Source organism: Pristiophorus japonicus, chromosome 8, assembly GCF_044704955.1.
Source record: "Pristiophorus japonicus isolate sPriJap1 chromosome 8, sPriJap1.hap1, whole genome shotgun sequence".
Classification (NCBI taxonomy): domain Eukaryota; kingdom Metazoa; phylum Chordata; class Chondrichthyes; family Pristiophoridae; genus Pristiophorus; species Pristiophorus japonicus.
Genome location: NC_091984.1, coordinates 105,991,208 through 106,017,963, shown reverse-complemented (window position 1 = coordinate 106,017,963; position 26,756 = coordinate 105,991,208). Strand labels below are relative to the sequence as shown.

The 26,756-nt window shown below is 44.7% G+C and overlaps 1 protein-coding gene across 2 annotated transcripts in view; it reads left to right on the top strand.

Annotated features, from left to right (window-relative positions):
• cdc14ab (cell division cycle 14Ab) overlaps positions 1-26,756 on the top strand; it is a 231,351-nt gene that overhangs the window by 105,053 nt on the left and 99,542 nt on the right. For both annotated transcript variants that reach the window (XM_070887250.1, XM_070887251.1), the window contains exons 6-8: positions 11,497-11,563; positions 24,677-24,739; positions 25,245-25,332. In XM_070887250.1, the coding sequence (XP_070743351.1) occupies positions 11,497-11,563; positions 24,677-24,739; positions 25,245-25,332 (218 nt within the window). The remainder of the gene's footprint in view (positions 1-11,496; positions 11,564-24,676; positions 24,740-25,244; positions 25,333-26,756) is intronic.

Sequence of the window (26,756 nt, the reverse complement as noted above, 5' to 3'; positions counted from 1 at the left end):
TCTTTGGGTAGCACTGCCCTCAAAATAACTTTTGCTTTGAGGAAACTACTGTGTTTTTTTTTTGGCGCAAACGGAGGGGAAAAAAAACGTACGTTATGTTGGCCAGCTTTCTTGCTCTTTTCGCTTTGTTGCTTTTAAACATCGGAATTACACACACACTCAATTGTATTAATGGCAGGATCAGGTCTTTTTTATTTAAACCTTCATACTATACAAACCAAGTATGAAAGTTACTGAGACACTTCAAGGCCAGCTTTCTGCTTGTTCCGATTCCCAGTGGCTGCTGGTGAGACATACACCTTTCGAATTTCCCGTGTCTAGTGTGTGTGTCTCAAACAGCCTCCTCATCTCTTTTACCAACAAAGCCTTTGAACTCTCGTTTCCTTGCATAGTACATACAGATAATTAACATGCAGACGATGTAGACTTAAATGGCATTGTCCTGAATCCGTCATCATCATCATCATCATCATAGGCAGTCCCTCGAAATCGAGGAAGATTTGCTTCCACTCAGTGAGTTCTTGGGCGACTGAACAGTCCAACACGGGAATTACAGTCTCTGTCACAGGTGGGACAAATAGTCGTTGAAGGAAAGGGTGGGTGGGGAGCCTGGTTTGCCGCACGCTCCTTCCGCTGCCAGCGCTTGCTTTCTGCATGCTCTCAGCGACGAGGCTCGAGATGCTCGGCGCCCTCTCGGATGCTCTTCCTCCACTTGGGGCGATCTTTGGCCAGGGACTCCCACATGGCGGTGGGAGTCACTTTTAGAATGGAAGCAAGTCTTCCTCGATTTCGAGGGACTGCCTCTGATGTCCTGAAATCACAACTAACTGCTTTCTTAATTACTATACACAAACCAGATGATCGGAAAGGGGAGTTTCTTTGATTCAATGCATAGATAAGAACATAAGCATTAGGAACAGGAATAGGCCATCTAGCCCCTCGAGCCTGCTCCGCCATTCAACAAGATCATGGTTGATCTGGCCATGGACTCAGCTCCACTTACCTGCCCGCTCCCCATAACCCTTAATTCCCTTATTGGTTAAAAATCTATCTATCTAGATAATATTGATGATGCATACAAATAATTAACATACAGATAAATGACCAGCTACTCATTCATCATCATCATTAAAGGCGGTCCCTCGAACGAGGATGACTTGCTTCCACACCAAAAGGGATGATGAGTTCAGGTGTTTCAATGAAGGATCTGATATTCCAGTCCTGAACTCCAATTGAGGGGGTGGAAGATGCCTGTGCGTGGATTTTCTTAATGTGTGGTGACCGTTGCACACCAGCCACCACTTGGGCTTGACAGAGCTCGGTCTTTGTCCAGTGGCAAGGATTAACCAGGACAACTGGAGACCAGCTCTGCTGATTATCCTGAAGTCAAGTCTCACTGCCATAAATCGACTCCCACTATGAAGTACTGTAAACACGCAGGTGATCAGGTGAATACATTTCAATGGCTAAACGGCTCCATATCATCTAGTAGCCTGTTTCGATCCAAACATTCTCTGTTTTGATGCAAATCTCAATCTTCAACCTTCAACCCATTCAATTTCTCCAGACTGCGCTGAAGCATTTCAGAGATACGGACTTTCGCTCCCACACGTTGTTGTACGTGGGCGCCAAAAATCAGGAAGGTGGAAAATAGGGGCTATAGTCTCTAGATATTCACAACACACCTTTCAAGCCACATGCTTTTTTTCCTGAATTTTGGCAGTGATATCCAACCTGTAATAGACATTTTGGTGTATGTGTATGGTTTGGGTTAAATCAATTGTTTGCAGCTTGTTTGTTTTCATAGGAGATTTTTGTTAGGTTGCCTGCAAATGTTTCTGTTGTGCATATAGAAATTTTGAGGTCGTGCGTGGCCTGCAATTCTTATTTATCTGACTTGTGAAAGCCTGGTAACTCTCTTATTTCAACATGTATATTGTGTATGTCATCATCATAGGTAGTCCCTCGGAATCGAGGAAGATCTGCTTCCACTCTTAGCATGAGTCCTTAGGTGGCTGAACAGTCCAATACAAGAACCACAGTCCCTGTCACATGGGACAGATAGTCATTGAGGGTAAGGAAGGGTGGGACAGATTTGCCGCATGCTCTTTCCGCTGCCTGCGCTTGATTTCTTAGCGATGAGACTCGAGGTGCTCAGCGCCCTCCTGGATGCACTTTCTCTACTTAGGGCAGTCTTTGGCCAGGGACTCCCAGGTGTCAGTGGGAATGTTGCACTTTATCAGGGAGGCTTTGATGGTGTCATTGTAATGTTTCCTCTGTCCACCTTTGGCTCTTTTTCCGTAAAGGAGTTCCGAGTAGAGCGCTTGCTTTGGGAGTCTCGTGTCTGGCATGCGGACAATGTGGCCTACCAAGCGTGTATGTAAGGCACTGGTGGTGTGTGGTGAACCTGAGGATTTAGGAAGCTCTGGAATGGTTCCTAACATCAAGGAGAACAGGATAGTGCATAATTTTCAGTTTGAAGAAGTTAGAAATAATTTTGAAGATAGTCAAGTAATATTGTAGTAAGTTAGCATATGACCGCTGCCACAGTCAAAAATGCAAAAAAGCAAATTCATATTTTGAAATTTTTCTAGAAAATACCAAGAGCTTTTTATGTTAATTTTTAAAATCAATTTTCTATCTATTGAAGCTTTCATGTTATGATTGTTGATTGTAATTGTTTACCTATGATATGCATGACTTTGATCTACAACCAAGTTGCCCATTAAGGCAAAATTTTAATCTTCAGTTTCTCCACATTGTAAAATTTAGCCAAGGCAAAAAGTGTATTTTATAAGATAAAACTAGCTGATTTCCCATTGTGTTGCTCATGTAGCCTTGGAACATGTTTGTGATATTTGGCTGATAGCCAGCCTGTGCGTTAAGGCTGCTGCTCCAAATTGGCAAATCCAGGTAATTGTAGCCATCAGTGAGCAGTCTAAACTGCTTATAAATTTCAGGATCCAGGTCAAGAGCTGTTTTCTCTTTTTGAAAATTATTTTGTATTTTTACTGAAGTGTGATGTCTGGTGTGTAACAGATACAGTCTTGGTTGTGGTGGATTTAAATGTTGCACTAAAAATGTATTTCCATTTCCAATTTTTTTTTGCTTCCCCCTCCTCCCCCTCTCCTTGCCTTAAAGTAATGGCTCATGAAGGAGCTAAGGTATCATGAGAACTGGAAACCTTTTGGTACATTGGCCATTCTTCACAATTAGACTGGATATTGGCAGTTGACTGGGTATTTGTATGTACGGAGTCTGATCCTGTTACCGGCTAATAGAGAATTCAAGCTCTGCAGCCCGGCTGCAGTTTTGAAAAAAACACAGACCACATTGCATTAAGTCATCAATCAACTTGACATTTTAGGACCTTGGGTAGCGAGCCAATTAAAAGGTTAAAAGACTATTAATTGAGCCAATAAGGTCAAAGAAGGCGAGTTCTTTTCTGTAAATTGAACCCGGTATAAATTTTGGCCATGTGATATCAGAAGGACAAAGACCTGGCTTAAAGCCAAGAGCTTGTTACTGCTGCTAAAATAAAGTGACATTAAAACTACAATCGGAGTTCGTATTTCATTGGAAATTAAGAGATCTAACAATTTTGGCGTCACGAACAGGATCGCTGAGGAAAGAAACTGAATTTTGGACATCGGACCTACATACTGAGGTAAGGACTCCTCTTTATAAAAGTCCTCGGTCAAAAGTCTAAATTCACCTCTCCTTCTATGCGATTCCGAAAGCCTCCGGTTTGCAAACCCTCTGGTTGGTAGTCGGCTCGAGGTCCCATAGACGTCTAACTTTGGTGGTGTGTTAGTTAATTAATCACCGACCCACTGATCAGCTGGAAAGCCTACGACTCGAGACCCCAGTAAAGAAATCAGTATTATGGCAGCAGGAGATAAGAGCAAAGAATTACCTACAACTGTTAAAGGTGGGCAGGCACCACCTGAGGTTTCGCTAGATGAAATTCTCGAACAGTTGAAAGAATACATAGAGCAATAATTCAACTTATCTAAAACCTCTATTAAGATCGAACAAAAATACGGTACCTCCAAAGGACAATGGTCCTTGGATAAGATTAAAAGGATCTCGGGAAAAACAACCCGTATGAGAAATAAAGAGCGAATCAGATGGTCCCTAGCGGTTATGGGACAGATTCGAAAGCGGAATGAAATTATAATGCGTTCCCAACATGATCGAGAACTGACCAGTACAAAGGACCAATTGCAAGCTGTTTGTGCGCAGCTGCGACAGAAAAAGCTTGAACTTGAAAAGCTGGAAGTGGAAGTTAAAGATTTTAAAGGTGAAATTAAAGAATGGAAAAAATCATTAGGTCAAGAGACAGTAATAGGAAAAGGAAAATGTATCGGTCAATTCCCAGGGTACCCATGTTTGGATAAATTAAAAGCGCAAACCCGAAGACACGACCGAGGAATAGATACGGATTCTGAATCCTCCGACGATACAGGGTCGGAGAATGAAGAATTAGGGGTGCGCTTTGCCCCGTTTAAAAAAAAAAAGACGAGTTGTAGTCAAATCAGAAGAGACTGCGGATGAAGGCGGAACCAAAAAAACGAAAAAAGGCTGTATGCAAAATACTTAGTTCATGATCCAGCAGACCCAGAGAAAATTGATAAATGGTCCAAGGAATTGCCCAATCCAAAGAAAGGGGGAGTAAAAATGTGGGACCAATTGGACTGCTTAAGAAATATATATCAACTTCATCCCTGGGGCGGAGTGCAAATTTTGACCATAATGGTGCCAAAAACACAGGGAAGAAAATTGCACGACAAGGTAGATGAAGCTTTGGGGCAGAATGAGCAAGAATTAGACGCAGGATGGGAGGCGATTAAACACTGGCTGCAAGCCTTCAGTCCAGCTAAGACAGACTGGGGAAAAATTGCAGCCTGCCAACAGAAAGGAACAGAGGTGGTTCTGGAGTATGACGAGCGGTTTAGATGCACGTGGCTAGAACATTCGAGTATGAATAATACGGATGAGGAAATGGATGAACAAGCGTTTGGACCCCTGAAAGCAGCTTTCGTGGCAGGTCTAAAGCCAGAACTGTCCAAAATGCTTAAGGTAGTGTTACCGGACTGGGAAGGTAGAGGAACTACCTTTGCAGAGTTGGTGGATCGATGTAACCAATTAGATCGGGATATGGGAGCTAAGGTCCGAGCTGTACAGGCTATGGGATGGAAATCCCAGGATTCCGATAAACAGTTATTCGGAAAATTACCCAGAAAATGTCATTATTGTGGGAAAGAAGGTCACTGGGCCAAGTCGTGCAGGGCAAAACAGCAAGGTCGTGGCCGGGGAAGAGGACGCAGCCAGGGATACAATTCAGCCAACAAACCAGGCTTGTCACAAAATAACGACCTCATAGAAGCATTTAAGCGACTGACAATACAACAACAGAAGGAGTTACTTGGGATAGCAAAAAACGAATAGAGCCCACCCTGGTCCTCCTCCTCGCACTAATACAACAAAGGGGAGATGGGCTATATATAATTGTGAGGGTGGGCGATAAGGATGTGGACTGTCTTTTAGACACAGGGGTGGAATTAACATGCTTACCCCTACAATATGGAGACTTTTTGTCGTTGGATGGTAGGGCACGTACAGCCTATGGAGTTGGTGCCATAAAATGGAAATTAAAAGGACAACACCAGTACTTATAGGGCTGGGTCCACATGAACTAACCACGCCGGTCTGGATAGGCCCAGTCGATCAACCCCTTTTGGGAATGGACGTTCTAATCCAAATAGATTCATCTTTGCATTTCGAGCATGGTCGGGTGACATGGTCAATTAGAACTTTGAAGAAAGAAGAATTGAAGGAACACCCGATTATGGGCTAAAGATAAGAACGATTGTGGCCGACTCCAGATGGAGCCTGCGTCATTTACCGGGACCAAGCCTCCATGCACTAAACAGTATCCCATCAGTTCAACTGCCATCATGGGAATCTTACCGGTTATTCAGCAATTGGAGAAACAAGGGGTGCTTATTAAAACGCATAGCTCCTCCAATAGCCCCGTGTGGCCGGTACAGAAATCTAATGAGACTTGGCGTTTGACTGTCGATTTATAGGAAAGCTAACCAGTGTATTGATCAAAAAGCTCCTTTGGTCGCAGATCCCTCCACCATTTTTAATGCCCTCAAACCGTAACATAAATATTTCTCGGTTATAGATATGGCCAACGGATTTTGGTCGGTGCCTCTGGCACCGGAGGTTCGACAGTGGTTTGCTTTCACTGTCCAAGGACAACAGTATACTTGGACCCGGTTACCGCAGGGTTTCCACAACAGCCCTACGGTATTCCATATGGCTTTACAAAGCCATTTGCAAGAATTACCTCCCGTCATCCACAGTCATCCAATATGTAGACGATATCCTGCTAGCTTCAAACACGGAAGACCAGCATGGACAAGATTTACGAGCTTTGCTGGAACACCTTCGGCTGAAAGGACATAAAGCCAGCATCGACAAAGCACAAATATCCCAAGAAGAGGTTGTATACCTGGGACAAAAGATTTCACAAGGAAAGAGAGAACTTACCCAGGATAGAACTGCAGCCATTTGGGCTGCTAAAAAAACCCACCACTATTCAGGAACTAAGGTCTTTTTTGGGATTGTGTAACTTTAACAGAAATTGGATTGACTCCTTCACACGGCTTGCTCAGCCATTGAATGATATTTTAAAGGGGAAACGTGCCTCTAAAGAAGCCATCACCCTCACTAAGGAACAGCAAGAGGCCTTCCTGAGTTTGAAAAAGGCTTTGTGTTTGGCACCGGCTCTGGGAATCCCCGACAGTGGTAAGCCATTTACCCTGTTTGTCCATGAGGAAGAAGGATATATGACAGCTATACTGACACAAGAACATGGGGATCGGCAAAGACCTATTGGCTAGTATTCGGCAAAACTGGATGCGGTAGCCCTCGGATGGGGAAGTTGCCTAAGGGCTATGGAAGCTACATGTCGAGCAGTAATGATCACTGCGGGTCTAGTCCTCGACCAAAAGCTGATTGTCAAGTGTCCCCACATCGTACATGCTTTGCGGTCTATGAATAGAATGTCTCAGGTGACGGCAGCTAGATGGACCCGCTGGACAGCAGTTTTGGAAGCTCCTAATCTCCATATCATCCAGGCCAGCCCGGTTAATCCCGCAACTATGCTCCCGATGTCAGAATTGAGGGAGCAAGAGGGGGGAGAATGTGAAGAGCATGACTGCGTGGAGATTTTAAAAGAAACAGAAGAAGCAGCCTTAGCAGCAGAGGAGCCTCTGCACAACCCAGACTTTATCCTGTTTACAGGTGGTTCCTCCTTTGTTGACAATGGTACCAGAAAAGCAGGATGGGCAGTTACAACCTTATGAGGTAGTGGCAAAAGGATGTTTACCCTCAGGAACGTCAGCACAACAGGCCGAGTTACGGGCCGTGTCAGAAGCATGTCGAATAACAGAAGGACAGACAGCTAATGTCTACACAGATTCGCGTTATGCTTTTGGAGTCGCTCACGACTTTGGTCTGTTATGGCGGAAAAGAGGATTCCTCACTGCTGCTGGTACACCTATCTGAAATGGAAAAGAAATCCGAGACTTACTGGAGGCCATACAATTACCTCAGGAAGTGTCCATCCTGAAGTGTAAAGCCCATACCAAGGAAAATACCACAGAAGCACAGGGAAATGCCCTAGCCGACCAGGCAGCTAAAGATGCCGCCTTACAGGGCGTTCCTCCAGAAGAACCAACACAGATGTGCAGATTGAAAGCACTCAGGTCTCTGACACGAGACCTTCAAACAATGCAAGGCGAGTGCTCCCGAGAGGAAAAATGGACATGGATTGAGGCAGGAATTAAGCTATGTGAAGATGGTGTCTGGAGACAAAGAGTTACCGACAAGCCAGTCGCGCCACAAGCGCTTATGCCTTTTTTTAGCCCAACAGATCCACTCGTGGGGACACTTGGCCTCACAACAGATGACGGCACGGTTCCAGAAAAGCTGGTGGGGTCGGGGATTTAAAAAACATGCCCAGCTGGTAACAGACCGCTGTGTGGTCTGCCAGAAAAATAATTCTGGACCCATCACGGTAATGTCCCAACTGAGCCCCCCTGCCCCTGTCGGACCATTCCAGCATCTGCAGGTTGATAATGTATCCTTGGCATGAAGGAAGAGATATATAAACATTCTTGTCATGGTCGACAGATTCTCTAGATGGGTAGAAGCTGTCCCAACTAAAAGAGCCACAGTCAATCACACTGCAAAGGTCTTGTGTAAGGATTACATTCCCCGATGGGGAGTCCTGAGTAGCATTGACTCAGATCAGGGAACACACTTCACAGGTGCTGTCTGCCAAGAAGTCTGTAGGTTACTGAACATTTACGTGGGATTTACACTGTCCTTATCATCCACAATCATCAGGACGAGTAGAACGAATGAATCGAACTCTGAAACAACGGCTTGCCAAATATCACCAAGAAGGAACAGCATGGCCCCAGGCACTACCAATAGTGCTATGTAGCATTAGGGCAACCCCAAACAGAACTACAGGTCTAAGCCCATTTGAAATTATAACAGGAAGACCCATGTCGCTGCCAGGAACTATCGATTTACGGAAAGCTGATGTTCACTTAATGAGTGACACTTTGTTATCATACTGTCAGAACTTAACCAATGCTATTAGTTCTGTTTCCCGACCGGTATCGGCAGCTTGGGGTAATCCATCCGAAGGAGGACACGACATCATCCCGGGAGTCTGGGTGTATGTGAAAAAGTTGCATAAAAAACCTTTGGGTGCCAAGTGGGAGGGACCTTATCAAGTGCAGCTGTTAAAGTCCAAGGAAAGAAAGCCTGGATCCACGCTTCACACGTTAAACGAGCACCCGTAACTGAAGCTGAAATCTAATAAGGACAATTACTTTTTGCGAAAATGTATAAATTTACTGTATTATTGATTGTAGGTATTCTAGGCATAGGCCTACTTCTTACTAGCCGACCCTCTGCACCAAAGGGAAATAGTAGGGTAGCAAGGGAATTACATGTAAATACCTTTTTTATATATGTCATACATTTATGCCAAACAAGGTAACATTTCTAGTTGTTGGGTGTGTGCGTATATTCCTATTCACTCAAAGGGAGGGATTCCCTTGAGGCCAGTTCCCTTGAATATCTCGGAAATGGCTGAGTGGATAATTAATCAAAACAAAACAGGCAATGCGTTTCAGGATACGGAAAACTGGGCACGTAAATGGAAGTCAGCAGGTTACAATCTGACTACCTTTTGAAGGGGGATACCAACCGTGCTACAAAAATTCCAAACGGCCCCCATTTTTTGTTACCACTAATACAACGGGAATAGGAAGACCGGGGGAATCGGTCTGTCTGATTAGAAACATCAAAGGAGGCCAAAATATGGGGTATAGTAACTGCTCCCGGAATTATAACATAATCAAGCCACGGAACCGTCCAAACTGGGCCGATGTGGGAATTTTTAACGTAACGGGGATTCTGAATAAAACAGATGGAAAAGCCTGGACAGGCCCCAGAGTGTTGCTGACAAACAGCTAACATTCATTGCCTATAATGGCACCTATTGGGTGTGTGGCCACAAGGCCTACCCTTGGCTGCCCCAGAATTGGACGGGATCCTGCTATTTAGCCTACATTGTGCCTTATATGTATCATATAAAGTCACTGTCGGAACATTTACACCGTCCTAAGAGAGCTATCACAGAAACCGAGAGATTCTTTGCCATTCTGATCCCCAGGTATGGGACCGCCAGACTGGCAAGGGAATCCAGTAACATGGCATCCGTTGTGGAAAGAGTAGCCAATGATACCTCAGAGGCCCTAGTTAAAATCAATGCAGAAATGGTAGCAATCCGCACAGTAGCCCTACAGAATAGACTGGCCCTTGATTACATCCTGGCTGAAGAGGGAGGTACTTGCACCCTACTCGGAACTGAGTGTTGCACATATATCCCAGATAGCTCCGAAGAAATTACCCACTTAGTGGAGCATATCCAAAAGGAGGTAGAAAAACTTAAGCAACCCCCATCATTCACTTTGTGGAGTGGAGCCACTGAATGGCTAGGTTCAATAGGAACTTCATTGGTGGAAGGTTTAATTCTATTTGTTGTAATTATTTTAGTTTTATATTGTTTGTTTATGTTGATTAAATGTTGTTGCGACCAGGCGGCTGTAGCTGCTGTCCCGCAGGTGAGACACCTTGCGGGTCCCAGCAGACCGTCTGTACGTGGCACAGGGGTTTGTTATGCTTAAGCGAAGGTTGTTTACTGGTTAACTTAAGATATTGATTTGGATTAAATTGGAATAAGGTTAATTAACCTACTAAAACAAGACTTCCATTGTGGCCACGATGGAACTCGGGTTGGTGTGGAAGCTACTAGTCCGGACATGTGGCGAAACACATCCACAAATTTTAGAAGGAAACTCTATTAACATGTATGAAATTATTTTGTAGAATGTTTAACCAGTGATACCTGATGTTTTATGATTCAGTTTGTGAAAGAATCAAAGGGGGGATTGATAGAGAATTCAAGCTCTGCAGCCTGGCTACAGTTTTGAAAAAACACAAACCACATTGCATTAAGTCATCAATCAACTTGATATTTTAGGACCTTGGGTAGCGAGCCAATTAAAAGGTTAAAAGACTATTAATTGAGCCAATAAGGTCAAAGAAGGCGAGTTATTTTCTGTAAATTGAACCCAGTATAAATACAGCCATTTTGGCCATGTGATATCAGAAGGACAAAGACCTGGCTTAAAGCCAAGAGCTTGTCACTGCTGCTAAAATAAAGTGACATTAAAACTACAATCGGAGTTCGTATTTCATTGGAAATTAAGAGATCTAATACCGCCCCAAATTGACACATGCCTGTTATCCAGCAGGGTCACTAGATAGTGATCAGGGAATCTTGACTGATTATTGCCATATACTGACAGCTCCATCTATAAGCAGCTAACTAAACTGAGTTGCGTTGAACCCGAGGCATTTTGTGGTCTGTCTTGATTAGTAACCATTCCTGTTTTGCATTTGGCTATTGTCATCAAGGGAGCCTGTCGGATTTTATGATTTGTAAAATGCATTGCTGTTAACTTATCTTTCAATTTTAATGGCTGATGTGAATAACCCATGCATGCATGCAGAAATCAAGCGCAGGCAGTGGAAAGAGCGTGCGGCAAATCTGTCCCACCCTCCCTTGCCCTCAACGACTCTCTGTCCCACCTGTGGCAGGGACTGTGGCTCTCACATTGGACTGTTCAGCCACCTAAAGGATTCATTTTAAGAGTGGAAGCAAGCCTTCCTCGATTCCGAGGGACTGCCTATGATGAAAACCCTAGACCCAAATGTACACCTACTTTACTTGAATATACCTGAGGCCAGAGTTACTTGGCCACCATTTGAAGTACCAACTGGTTATCAGTAAATTGATGACGCACTGTTAATTTTGAGTTATTTTTTATTTTGTAGAGATGCCTCCTTTGGAAACTCCACCTACCATCTAACCATTCTAGATTGTTTACATGCAATCAATCAGGTAAGTGACCCATTTATTCAAGTATAGGCAGCTTTTATTTGCACGATTTCTGTTTCTCATCAACTTACTTTCAGAAAGAGACAATATTGTCCATAAATAGGCATTTTATAAGCACCCCAGTGGTAGAAGTAAGGCTAAAACAGGATACTAGTAACATTTTGTTCTGAACATGGAACTTTTGAAACCCAAGTCCATTTTAAGGTTCAAATTTTGCTCCCTTATCTGGGAAAAGTCTGTCTCCTAGACAATAAAAAGTGGGGTGATTCCTGTCTCTGCCTCATGCATGCCATAACATGTCACAGAACTAACTGTTACCCTTTTTAATATAGTACAGTGCCCCTGAGACCATATAAGACCACTAGTCCATCCAGATATTGAGCAGCCCCTCTCTTCCTCCCCATCCCCCATCCCCATGTAATCTTCTGCACCAATTTAAGAAAAACTGGGAAAATCCCTTTCTAACCCCTGAAGGCATACAGGAAGCTCCAGGAGAAAGCAATAATTGATAGTTAACTGCATCCAACCCTCATCTACCATCTGTAATTTTATCCCTTCCATTGACAGAAGCTCGTCTTGTCCCCTTTTGAAGGTCTACCATGAATCCATACTATATGGTAATCTGTTTCAGAGGTTGATTACTTGAGGTGTAAGAGAGCAGAATATTTTGTAGCATATAACTTAATTCTGTTTTCATAGTTTGTACTAATGCCCCGCAATTTAAGAACCTCAATCACATCATCTGTGGTTCTTCAATGGAAAAAGTTCCAGTTTCCCGATCTTATCCTGATAACTAAGAGCCATAAGACCTCGTGTAATTCTGGTGTTCCTCTTCTGAACCTTCTCCAGGGCCTGGATATCCCACACCTTGTGGGAGGAACAAAACCAGACACTGTATTCTAGATGCAACCGAGGCCTTGTATAAGGCAGCAGCGTATATTAGGTGTTATTAAGACTGAAAAGCATCTAGGTAATGTGACTAAATAATATTGTCGTGAAGACATTTCAGAACCTTGAGGTCCATTGACACTTGTGTAAAACTCCCATCGTTTAGCTGTTTGTTAAACTGACCCAATTTTTATGTGATGCTAAATGCGTATGTGGAGGGCAGAGATTAATTTCTCTTCAGTTGATTAACTTGGATGGGGAAGAACGCTAAACAGTCAATTATATTGGAGGTGCCAGACATTGTACTGATTTAATGTCTGGAGGAGAAGCTTCTTCAAAGTTACTGTTGTGTCCTTGGATGCTCTAATAATGACTCCACGAGGCAATGTGTTGTACTTGAACTGTAGTGACCATAGATCTTTATTTGTTAACTCCAGAGTGAGGATCACACCTGGTGGCCTGCCTTTTATAAAGGCCAGGCACACCTGAACAGGTAACCTACAAGTCTCCCACTGCTGTGCCCTCTGGTGGCACACCTTGTGATAGTACCAACAGTAGCCATGTAGGATACATGACATCACTCTCCCCTGAGCCTTTAGTGCAAATCGTCTCTGCATTGACTGTGCTCTGGGCTTAGCTCTATGTGGGCGCTGTCTGGTTGACCCTTGGCAGGTCATTTCAATCTTGGGTGAGTGGTTGGTGCAGTAGCGTTCTGGTGGTTGCTGTTTGTGTGTGTGTGTCCCTGACCACTCCATTCTCTTTCCCCCCGCCCCCCCCCCCCAATATTGATTATGGCGGGGTCTCCTAGATTTCATGTACATTCAAGTTTAGGAAAATGGATTTTGCATTATATTTGTGGTTCCATAATGCGACAAGTACGTTAGATGCCTTATTGATGCAGTAACCGGTGCGTGAGGACAAACTAGTTCCAGAGCTGCTGGGTTGTGTCCCTGCAGTCTGGTGGCGGCTCAGAGCCCGGTGCTGGCAGTGGGAACCCGGTTGGCTCGAGTAGCCTACACTCGGGGCTGTTGCCGTGGTGCCTAGCGTCGGGCCGGTTCACAGATGTCTTTTGACCTCCCTGTCCTTTCTTTGTGCCCTGGGTCGCTGCTGCTCCCTGAGGAGCTGTCGTCTAGCAGTGCACAGGGAACTGCTGACTCGCTGGCCTGGGCGTCGTTTGGTTTGGGATCTTGGCTGGTGCCGGTTCCCTTTGGGGGAACTGTGGTGGTGACACTACATTTACAGGTATGGTCTTAGTGGCGATGGGGGATCTGGGGACTGCACCTTAGTACCGTCTGCTCCTTCAGGCTCGTGGCAGTTGATGCCTGAGAGGTGGAGCCGATCAGGGGCATCGTGGTATCGATACCGGTGCCGGTGCCGTTGCCCTGATGAGGTCGCTTGCTCTTCAACTCGTGTGTGTCGGCTACTTATGGCCACACTCCATGGTGCATGACTCTGGTCCCCAGGACACAGGTTACCGCATTGGGTAGCTCGCTGGACCTCTGTGCTCCCGATGGGTGTCTGACCGCTGCATTGGCCATGCGCAGTTGAAATCCTGCATCACACAACTGTGGGTCCGATTGCGATCGCATAACTTTTTCTCACTGTTTGTATGTGCACAGTTCAGATTATCAATTACACATTTTACATAATCGTGTAACTTTTCCTCGTTGGTTGCGTATATACAATTCAGATTATCAGTTGCACATTTTACATGATCAATTACACCTTTTTTCTCTGACTTACAATTACTATTACATTGCTTAAGTGTGTGGAACTGTCCCTTTAATTGTGGTGTGTTTAAGAGAGCCTTGTTTCCTTTACCCCAATCCGCTTCTCCGTTTGGTGCCGCGTGTTGCTCCATCAGTGCTACACCTCGTGGTCTGGCTGCGGCCATCTTTGTCTTCAGCGCCTCACCTTGTGGTTTGGGCGACATCTTTCCTCCCTCCACGATGTCGACTGCGGTGATCCTCTTCTCCCCCGGTTCTGCCTCCGAAGCTGGGAAGTCGCCTCTGGATCCGATTTCCTTCCTCCGGGGTCCTGCCACTGGAGCCTGGAAGGTGCGTTCGGTTAGTCTCAGCTGGGTCATCTCCATGCAGTCGTGCTGAGCGGTCTGTGTCTCTGGTGCCGTGCTGGTCTGCTCTCCGGTGCCGGGTCCACCCTCAGGTGAGGGCTTGCTTTTCCTCTGGGCGCAGAGGACATCGATCGTTGGAAGGATGAAATCTTCCCAACTCCAATGGATCTTCTCCATCCACCTTCTGCTGAGCAGCGTTGGTCCATCACCTGCAACAATCCACAGAGGTAACCTGTGCACAGCGCCATCATGAAGTACCTTTACATTCGCGCTACCAACGACTGGGATGATTGGTGTAGGTGCGCAGCTTTGCCTGAACTGGGACCAACATGGGTCGTTCAGCTTGATTGTCCCATAGCCTCTCAAAGGCTTCTTGATTCATCACTGATTGGCTCGCCCCTGTGTCCACTTCCATGAAGACTGGAATGCCCTCTATCTCAACTTCCATCTTCAGTGGGGAACACTCGGTGGTACAGGTAAACATGCTATGTACCTCCCCATGGGACTGGGCTGCCTCTCTGCCAGCGATTCATAATCTGCGCTGGATTCCTGGCCATCTGCATCTTCATCGACACAGTGAGTCATGTTTCTCTTGCATATTTGCTGGAGGTGGCCCTTTGTGCTGCAGCCTTTGCATACATAGTCTTTAAAGCGGCACTGGTGAGCCCTGTGATTCCCTCCGCAACACCAGCATGGTGCTACTCGATTAGCCCTCCTCGGCGGACTCTGAGTTAAGCGACTCGGGGGCCTGTTCTCTCTTTCCTGAGAAGGTTCGCGCTCTACAGTCCAGCCTCTAAACAGTGCTACTCTGTGCACAGTACCTGCCGGGTTTGAGTCCTGAGGGTGAAACATCTGCCTAGAGCCGCAGGTCGAGGTCATGAATGACTGGCTCTCAGGGATGGCTTCTGCAGTGTGACTGTGGTATCCGCCGACAGTAGCTTGTGAAGAAGGCCCTCATGGCCAAATCCAATGACGGAAATGTCCTGCAGCGCTTCGTTGAGGTGGGTGCCAAACTCGCATGGTGCTGCCAGCCTCTTGAGTTCTGTGGCGAACTTCGCGATTTCCTGGTCTTCGGGCCATCGGTGGGTGTCTGGCTGTGAGGATGCTCTCCTTGGGCTTGAGTTGCTCATGGAAAAGGGTTACGAGCTCCTTGTATGTCTTGGTCATTGTCTTCGTTGGTGCCAGCAAGTCCCTGACGAGGCCATAGACGGCGGGCCCACAACTGGTTAATAAGATAGCTCGCCGCTTATCAGCCAGTGTGGCCGTGTCGTCTCCTGCCAGGTCGTTTGCTGTGAAGAAATGTTCTAGTCTCTCCACAAAGGCGTCCCAATCATCACCATCGGCGAACTGCTGTAACGTACCAAGGGTAGCCATTTCCGCGTGAAAGTTCGTAATCTCGTCGGCAATTGTTGTGTCCTTGGATGCTCTAGTAATGACTCCACGAGGCAATGTATTGTACTTGAACTGTAGTGACCATAGTCTATTATTTGTTAACTCCAGAGTGAGGATCACACCTGGTGGCCTGCCTTTTATACTAAACCAGGCACACCTGAACAGGTAACCTACAAGTCTCCCACTGTTGTGCCCTCTGGTGGCACACCTTGTGATAGTACCAACAGTAGCCATGTAGGATACATGACAGTTACTGTACCACATTGATGGGTTACCTCGTGAATATGTGTTTACTCTGTCATTAGAACCGCTATTAGGTCATAATTTGCAGTTGCTATCCACCTTTGAAATGGACCTCAAGTTCGGGACTTCTGCATGCGCTAAATCCCGAACCTGCGATCTGTCGACTTACGACTTGACAGATCATTCGCACCGCCTTGGAAATCCCAATTGCTGGTGCAAAGTTGGGGCTAATTGCCCACCAACTGCCCAGTAATTACGTACAAAAATTCTACGGCTGATGCAAACAGACAAAGGGCCTGTTTGCAAACAGGCATAGGGCCTGTTTGCATCAGCGTAAGGGGACTTTTTCACGTAATTTTCATCTCGGAAATTGGACTGTTTTTAATTTTCTGTAATCTGAGTGTACCGTTTAGGGTGTTTGAATTGATCCATCCCCATTCATAACTCAACTTGGTTAATTAAACGTACACAAAGTATAATCTGCTCCTCTGTTCTTGCATACTGCTGTATCTGTATCAAATGAGTTTTTTTTGTTTCTGCAAAGATTGGAGTTTTAATGATAATTATTACCAACAAATTAATTTTTTTACTGACCGAACTAAGATGTTGTGAAGTCGGTAGAATGAAGCTAATTAGGAATTAAATTCCATTCCTGCAAACTAATTGTATTTAAATCTGATTACGGAATTCTATTCTGAAATTATCTAAAATATAATTCTGTTTGATGATTGGAGCACTAGGCCCACAAGATCCCAGGTACACTTCCACACACGCTGCACTCCTGGGATCTGTGGCCCATTATGCTGCCCTCGTGTACGCAGCATTAGAGAGCAAGTTCACGACGGAGGGTCCCCGTCAGGTAAGTTTGTATTTTGTTCGAATGCCGGCAGTGTACTCCCTAGGTACGTCGCCGACCACAAATTCTGCCCCAGTATATTTGTAATTGAGACTGTTCCTCTACTCTGGTTGAACCTCTGGATGGATGTTAATTTGTGTATTTCACCTCCGACCTCTTGCCGTGGTCCATTGAAAGCTACCATGAAAAATTGTAAGCATCAGTGATGCACTGTTGTATCTTGACCAGTATTGAAAGCCTTTGTCAGATGTTGAAGACCATCGGCCCATCTGTGGGGTCACTTATTTGCTTTTGATGTGCAGTGTTTTCACATTGGTCAGTGCTATTCCAGACATTCCATAAGCCAATAGCCTATTTGGGGTACACTCAACAGAGTTTTAAAATATCAATGTGTGCCTTATTTTGTCGCATGCTAATGCTCTTGTTCGTTTTTGCCTGCTTTGTTTGCTTTCTGTAAGATCATCTGAGAAATATGGTGTTCTCTTGTCTCTGTTGGCTCATTCGCTTCTGAGTTAGCTCGTGGGTACTAGCCTCACTACATACTTGAGAACAAAATCTTGGCTAACACTACAGCTCAGTACTGAGAGAATGCTGCACTGTCAGAGGTACCATCATTTGGATAAAATGCCCAGCCTCTCTGCCAAAGTGGATGCAAAAAATCCAATGGTACTACTTGAAGAGCAAAGAGTTCTGGTTTCATGGCTAACATTCCTCTCAAAATCAACACCCATCAGAACGATTATCTGGTCATTAATTCATTTGTGGTTTGTGGAACTTTGCTGTGCACAGTTGGTTGTTTAACTGTGACTACATTTCATAGAAACATAGAAAATAGGTGCAGGAGTAGGCCATTCGGCCCTTCCAGCCTGCACCGCCATTCAGTGAGTTCATGGCTGAACATGCAACTTCAGTACCCCATTCCTGCTTTCTCGCCATACCCCTTGATCCCCCTAGTAGTAAGGACTTCATCTAACTCCTTTTTGAATATATTTAGTGAATTGGCCTCAACTACTTTCTGTGGTAGAGAATTCCACAGGTTCATCACTCTCTGGGTGAAGAAGTTTCTCCTCATCTCGGTCCTAAATGGCTTACCCCTTATCCTTAGACTGTGACCCCTGGTTCTGGACTTCCCCAACATTGGGAACATTCTTCCTGCATCTAACCTGTCTAAACCCGTCAGAATTTTAAACGTTTCTATGAGGTCCCCTCTCATTCTTCTGAACTCCAGTGAATACAAGCCCAGTTAATCCAGTCTTTCTTGATAGGTCAGTCCCGCCATCCCGGGAATCAGTCTGGTGAACCTTCACTGCACTCCCTCAATAGCAAGAATGTCCTTCCTCAGGTTAGGAGACCAAAACTGTATACAATACTCCAGGTGTGGCCTCACCAAGGCCCTGTACAACTGTAGCAACACCTCCCTGCCCCTGTACTCAAATCCCCTCGCGATGAAGGCCAACATGCCATTTGCTTTCTTAATCTTCTGGAATTTTTTGAGGATGTTTCCAATAAAGTGGACAAAGGAGTACCAGTTGATGTGGTATATTTGGACTTTCAGAAGGCTTTCGACAAGGTTCCACACAGGAGATTAATGTGCAAAGTTAAAGCACATGGCATTGGGGGTAGTGTGCTGACGTGGATTGAGAACTGGTTGTCAGACAGGAAGCAAAGAGTAGGAGTAAATGGGTACTTTTCGGAATGGCAGGCAGTGACTAGTGGGGTACCGCAGGGTTCTGTGCTGGGGCCCCAGCTGTTTACATTGTACATTAATGATTTAGACGAGGGGATTAAATGTAGTATCTCCAAATTTGCGGATGACACTAAGTTGGGTGGCAGTGTGAGCTGCGAGGAGGATGCTATGAGGCTACAGAGTGACTTGGATAGGTTAGGTGAGTGGGCAAATGCATGGCAGATGAAGTATAATGTGGATAAATGTGAGGTTATCCACTTTGGTGGTAAAAACAGAGAGACAGACTATTATCTGAATGGTGACAGATTAGGAAAAGGGAAGGTGCAATGAGACCTGGGTGTCATGGTACATCAGTCATTGAAGGTTGGCATGCAGGTACAGCAGGCGGTTAAGAAAGCAAATGGCATGTTGGTCTTCATAGCGAGGGGATTTGAGTACAGGGGCAGGGAGGTGTTGCTACAGTTGTACAGGGCCTTGGTGAGGCCACACCTGGAGTATTGTGTACAGTTTTGGTCTCCTAACTTGAGGAAGGACATTCTTGCTATTGAGGGAGTGCAGCAAAGATTCACCAGACTGATTCCCGGGATGGTGGGACTGACCTATCAAGAAAGACTGGATCAACTGGGCTTGTATTCACTGGAGTTCAGAAGAGTGAGAGGGGACCTCATAGAAACGTTTAAAATTCTGACGGGTTTGGACAGGTTGGATGCAGGAAGAATGTTCCCAATGTTGGGGAAGTCCAGAACCAGGGGTCACAGTCGAAGGATAAGGGGTAAGCCATTTAGGACCGAGATAAGGAGAAACTTCTTCACCCAGAGAGTGGTGAACCTGTGGAATTCTCTACCACAGGAAGTAGTTGAGGCTAATTCACTAAATATATTCAAAAGGGAGTTAGATGAAGTCCTTACTACTCGGGGGATCAAGGGGTATGGCGTGAAAGCAGGAAGTGGGTACTGAAGTTTCATGTTCAGCCATGAACTCATTGAATGGCGGTGCAGGCTAGAAGGGCTGAATGGCCTGCTCCTGCACCTATTTTCTATGTTTCTGTTTCTAACCGCCTGCTGTACCTGCATGTCAACCTTCAATGACTGATGTACCATGACACCCAGGTCTCGTTGCACCTCCCCTTTTCCTAATCTGTCACCATTCAGATAATAGTCTGTCTCTCTGTTTTTACCACCAAAGTGGATAACCTCACATTTATCCACATTATACTTCATCTGCCATGCATTTGCCCACTCACCTAACCTATCCAAGTCGCTCTGCAGCCTCATAGCATCCTCCTCGCAGCTCACACTGCCACCCAACTTAGTGTCATCCGCAAATTTGGAGATACTACATTTAATCCCTTCGTCTAAATCATTAATATACAGTGTAAACAGCTGGGGCCCCAGCACAGAACCTGCGGTACCCCACTAGTCACTGCCTGCCATTCTGAAAAGTCCCCATTTACTCCTACTCTTTGCTTCCTGTCTGACAATCAGTTCTCAATCCATGTCAGCACACTACCCCCAATCCCATGTGCTTTAACTTTGCACATTAATCTCTTGTGTGGGACCTTGTTGAAAGCCTTCTGAAAGTCCAAATATACCACATCAACTGGTTCTCCCTTGTCCACTCTACTGGAAACATCCTCAAAAAATTCCAGAAGATTTGTCAAGCATGATTTCCCTTTCGCAAATCCATGCTGACTTGGACCTATCATGTCACCTCTTTCCAAATGCGCTGCTATGACATCCTTAGTAATTGATTCCATCATTTTACCCACTACCGATGTCAGGCTGACCGGTCTATAATTCCCTGTTATCTCTCTCCCTCCTTTTTTAAAAAGTGGGGTTACATTGGCTACCCTCCACTCCATAGGAACTGATCCAGAGTCAATGGAATGTTGGAAAATGATTGTCAATGCATCCACTATTTCCAAGGCCACCTCCTTAAGTACTCTGGGATGCAGTCCATCAGGCCCTGGGGATTTATCGGCCTTCAATCCCATCAATTTCCCCAACACAATTTCCCGACTAATAAGGATTTCCCTCAGTTCCTCCTCCTTACTAGACCCTCTGACCCCTTTTATATCCGGAAGGTTGTTTGTGTCCTCCTTAGTGAATACCGAACCAAAGTACTTGTTCAATTGGTCCGCCATTTTTTTGTTCCCCGTTATGACTTCCCCTGATTCTGACTGCAGGGGACCTACAGTTGTCTTTACTAACCTTTTTCTCTTTACATATCTATAGAAATTTTTGCAATCCGTCTTAATGTTCCCTGCAAGCTTCTTCTCGTACTCCATTTTCCCTGTCCTAATCAAACCCTTTGTCCTCCTCTGCTGAGTTCTAAATTTCTCCCAGTCCCCGGGTTTGCTGCTATTTCTGGCCAATTTGTATGCCACTTCCTTGGCTTTAATACTATCCCTGATTTCCCTTGATAGCCACGGTTGAGCCACCTTCCCTTTTTTATTTTTACGCCAGACAGGAATGTACAATTGTTGTAGTTCATCCATGCGGCCTCTAAATGTCTGCCATTGCCCATCCACAGTCAACCCCTTAAGTATCATTCGCCAATCTATCCTAGCCAATTCACCCCTCATACCTTCAAAGTTACCCTTCTTTAAGTTCTGGACCATGGTCTCTGAATTAACTGTTTCATTCTCCATCCTAATGCAGAATTCCACCATATTATGGTCACTCTTCCCCAAGGGGCCTCGCACAATGAGATTGCTAATTAATCCTCTCTCATTACACAACACCCATTCTAAGATGGCCTCCCCCCTAGTTGGTTCCTCGACATATTGGTCTAGAAAACCATCCCTTATGCACTCCAGGAAATCCTCCTCCAACGTATTGCTTCCAGTTTGGTTAGCCCAATCTATGTGCATATTAAAGTCACCCATTATAACTGCTGCACCTTTATTGCATGCACCCCTAATTTCCTGTTTGATGCCCTCCCCAACATCACTACTACTGTTTGGAGGTCTGTACACAACTCCTACTAACGTTGTTTGCCCTTTAGTGTTCTGCAGCTCTACCCATATAGATTCCACATCTTCCAAGCTAATGTCCTTCCTAACTATTGCAATAATCTCCTCCTTTACCAGCAATGCTACCCCACCTCCTTTTCCTTTTATTCTATCCTTCCTGAATGTTGAATACCCCTGGATGTTGAGTTCCCAGCCCTGATCATCCTGGAGCCATATCTCTGTAATCCCAATCACATCATATTTGTTAACATCTATTTGCACAGTTAATTCATCCACCTTATTACGGATACTCCTTGCATTAAGACACAAAGCCTTCAGGCTTGTTTTTTTAACACCCTTTGTCCTTTTAGAATTTTGCTGTACAGTGGCCCTTTTTGTTCTTTGCCTTGGGTTTCTCTGCCCTCCACTTTTCCTCATCTCCTTTCTGTCTTTGCTTTTGTCTCCTTTTTGTTTCCCTCTGTCTCCCTGCATTGGTTCCCATCCCCCTGCCATATTAGTTTAACTCCTCCCCAACAGCACTAGCAAACACTCCCCCGAGGACATTGGTTCCGGTCCTGCCCAGGTGCAGACCGTCCGGTTTGTACTGGTCCCACCTCCCCCAGAACCGGTTCCAATGTCCCAGGAATTTGAATCCCTCCCTGTTGCACCACTGCTCAAGCCACGTATTCATCTGCGCTATCCTGCGATTCCTACTCTGACTAGCACGTGGCACTGGTAATAATCCCGAGATTACTACTTTTGAGGTCCTACTTTTTAATTTAGCTCCTAGCTCCTTAAATTCGTTTCGTAGGACCTCGACCCTTTTTTTTTACCTATGTCGTTGCTACCAATGTGCACCACGACAACTGGCTGTTCTCCCTCCCTTTTTAGAATGTCCTGCACCTGCTCCGAGACATCCTTGACCCTTACACAAGGGAGGCAACATACCATCCTGGAGTCACGGTTGCGGACACAGAAACGCCTATCTATTCCCCTTACAATTGAATCCCCTATCACTATCGCTCTCCCACTCTTTTTCCTGCCCTCCTGTGCAACAGAGCCAGCCACGGTGCCATGAACTTGGCTGCTGCTGCCCTCCCCTGATGAGTCATCCCCACCCAACAGTACCCAAAGCAGTGTATCTGTCAAAACAAATCCATTGATTGTTGCATACTTTAGGGTGTTCTGAGGCCATGAAAGGTATTAAAGAAATGCAAGCTCTTTCTTTGCAGGAATAGTTGCTCGTGTTGCCATCTGATCTAAGGCATACATCTTTCTTTCATCATGGCTGTCCTTGAAAGGCATATTTTGTGGAGGTTCACTGCCTGGTGATGACCCTCCAAATTATTGGGAAACCGTAAAGGAAATAAAAGCTTAGGCCATTTGTAGAGAAGCTGAAGGCTCTGTCTCAGACTTTGGGGATAAAAGAAAAAGAAGAGGCGTCGGTTTAACATCTCATTCAACAGACGGCAACTCTGGGCACCGTTCCCTCAGTACTGCACTGAAGTGTCAGCCTAGATTATGTGCTCAAAGTCTGGAGAGGGATGAGAAGTCCATTGTAAGTAGCAAAATATCTTATTGGCTGGAGAAAAATGAAATTCTTCAGTGGTTCATAAAGAAAAAAAAGAAAGACTTGCATTTATATAGTGCCTTTCACAACCCACCAGACATTCCAAATCGCTTTACAGCCAATGAAATACTTCTTTGAAGTGTAGTCACTGCTGTAATGTAGGCAGTGTGGCAACCAATTTGCGAACAGCAAGGTCCCACAAACAGCAAACCAGATAATCTGTTTTTAGGTGTTTGACTGATGGCTAAATATTGGCTATTACGCTGGGGATACTCCCCTGTTCTTCTTCGAAATAGCATCAGAGGATCTTTTACGTCTACCTGAGAGAACAGACAGGGCTTCGGTTTAACATCTCATCTGAAAGACGGCACCTCTGATAGTGCAGCAGTCCCTCGGTCCTGCACTAGATTTTTATGCTCAAGTCTCTGGAATGGGACTTGAACCCACAAACTTCTGACTCAAGTGAGAGTGCTACCACTTTCCTCTTGGGCGGTCCCTCAAATCAAGGATGACTTGCTTCCACGCCAAAAAGGGATGAGTTCACAGGTGTTTCAATGAAGGACCTAATATTCTAGGTCCTGAACTACATGTTGAAGGGTGAAAGATACCTGTGCATGGATTTTTTTTTAACGTGTGGTGGCTGTTGCACACCAGCCACCACACGGGCTTGACAGAGCTAGGTCTTGGTCCAATGGCAAGGATTAACCAAGACGAGTGGAGACCCAGCCCTGCTGCATGGACCTAGTGCGCGCACATATTGCAGTGTGGGCTGGCCCGTGCTGCCCCTGGGCCCACGCCTCTTTGGGGCCCCAATCTCTCGACGCTTCCTCGCCTCGACCTCACCGCTTCTGCTGTACCTGCCCAGGCTCCAATCACTGACCTGGTGACATACAATCCAATTGTCCTCTTCACAGCCGTCGCCCTCCCGACCGGCTCGCGCTGTACCTTGCAGTGGTATGCTCCTTTTATGGCCCTGACCTGCCGCTGATATTCCCACACAGGTCGGGGCTGCCACGCTGCTCCCAGGCCGCCACTCATTGCTCCTTTTACGGCCTCGACCTGGCCCTGACGTTCCCACATAGGATGGGGCCGCCGCGCCAACTGAGCCATAGCTCAGTCACATAGTCTACAGCTTTGTATGTTATGGCACTAGGAGAACAATTGCACGTTTGTCTATCTGTAATTCCACGACGATGTTTTCATGCTGTGCTTAGCACGTCAGTTCCTTTGAAGCTTGGATATACTCCCATTGTGTGTGAAGGATGTGTATCATTCAAAGAACTAAGAGTCAGTAAGGTATGTAATCGTTGTCTTTTTAAATAAGTTATGAGTTGACAAGGCAATATACTTTGCCCATCACACAGTATGCTTTTGGGTTATGTACTTTCTTAATTATTTTTGGAGTTAAGTGCTAATCGTTTGAATACATGCATGATGTGTATGTTATATTTTTCAGGCTCTCCAACATGGCTTTCTTAATTTTGAAAAATTTGATGTGGATGAATATGAGCACTATGAGGCAAGTTCTCTCCCATATTGTGTACCTTGAATAACTAGTTTTAGTACTGTAAAAAAAAAAAAATTGCGGTACTTCAGATTTATATGAAATAAAATATTGAATTAATGATGGATGTAATTTACTGAAGGAGGAATTGTGTAACGTCCCAATCCTTGCTTCTCACTGGGTCGTCTGGCAACCTATTCTTGGGGCCCTTACGAACAGAACGCTTATCATTGGCTGTTCTTGCATGACCCATGTTGACTATCTGCTAATGTGTTCTAAATCTCTTGGCTTCCACTATGCCTTCCCCCTCTGAATAGTATATCATTGATCAGGAATTCTGTGGGAATCATAACTGCTGGTGTAGCTAATCTGGCTACTGAATGACTAGAAGCCAGTGTTCCCATAATATGTATGTGTGTACCTTAACTGGATTTGTGTTTCTCACATGAAATATTGAGAAATTGTAAATCTAAGCAACATCACCTAAGCCTTGTTCGTGATGAGCATTTCTTCTCTGCAGCGTGTAGAAAATGGTGATATTAACTGGATCATCAATGGCAAATTTCTGGCTTTCAGTGGACCCCATCCAAAAAGCAAAGTTGAAAATGGTGAGGAAAATATTTTAAAACAGTCTTGAAGATTCTACCAGTTTACCAATTTTTGCAGCAATCCATGGACAAACTATAAATGTTAATATTCTGCAAACTAGGCAAGTTTGAACAAGTTAATACTTCAAAAACATTTTTCATAATGATGTTTCTGCTTTTTCGTGCCTTTTTGTTTTAAGGCCGTGCAGGTCAAAAACGTGTGGTGAGGAGTTGTGGAAATATTATTTAAAAGGCTAGATTTTATGTCAATTCATAAACAATTAGATGATCTGATTACCCAAGGGCGAAACAATTGCTGAATTGTGGTCAGTCTCATTCATGGGATTTAGGTAAAGTCCCATGGCACCTCAAGAGTTCAATTGGGAGATTAAAATTCAAATTGGATGTAAATTTTAAACAGGAACTAGATGGTAACTAGACTTTGTGGTAATTCCTCTGTTGCTATTTTTGCTGTCTTCATTAAATATGAAAGTTTTTCTGGAGGTTACATCACTCTCTAAGATTCATGAAAGAAACCAATTTTAATGAGTCAATTTTGAAGTCAGTTCCAGTTTGCTAGCAACAGGTGGCACTGCTGCACATCTAACTGGGTTCAGTATTCCAAAAGAATCAGTTACAATCAGCATAATGCTAAAAGTTGATTTTAATCTATTTGTCTTAAAAGTCATAAAATATATACAGACAGGATTTGACACGGTGAAATTGTACTCTGTTGTGCTTTAAGTATTATTGCTGACACTATTGGGGCACTGGTCATCTTCTGTTGATTAAAATTACTTGTGTGGAATTTAGCTCCTGTGTAGTTGGTGCAAGAATATTTATTTTGGAACCCTAGATATAGTAAAAGCCATTTTTAATCTGTTTTTTCAATGTGACTTGAAAGTTTTTAGCAGTGCATGGGATAATTTCTTTTATATAAAAAAAAAACTGGTATGGTTTGCTCTGTCGATCTCCAACCTCCTCGTCCACTACCTGACCCGCACAAACTGTCTAATTATGGTTATAGTTATATCTGGCATATGAGCCCCAACTCGGAGGTGCTGTATTTAAAAACAAATATGGCCATTGCTGACAAGACTATTTATTTTCCGAGAACAAGGTTTCCTGATTTACTAATGAGTGGCTTGCTAGGCCACTTCAGAGAGCATTGAGTCAACCACATGGTATGGGACTAGAATAGCTTGTCAGCCGGTTAGGGATTGAAGGTTTCTTTTCATGAAAGACATTAGGGAACAATTTTTGCTTTTATGATTCAGTAGCTTTAATGTTTATTTTTATTTGTTTGCTGCCAAGTTATTCCAGGCTGCTAATTAGAAAAAGCATTCACCTTTTAAAACTGGCAATTCCACTGAAGATCAATTCAGTACTTTAAATAGAAAGAAGGCATGGGGTACTTTTATAGGGTGTGGAAAAAGTTCTGTGCT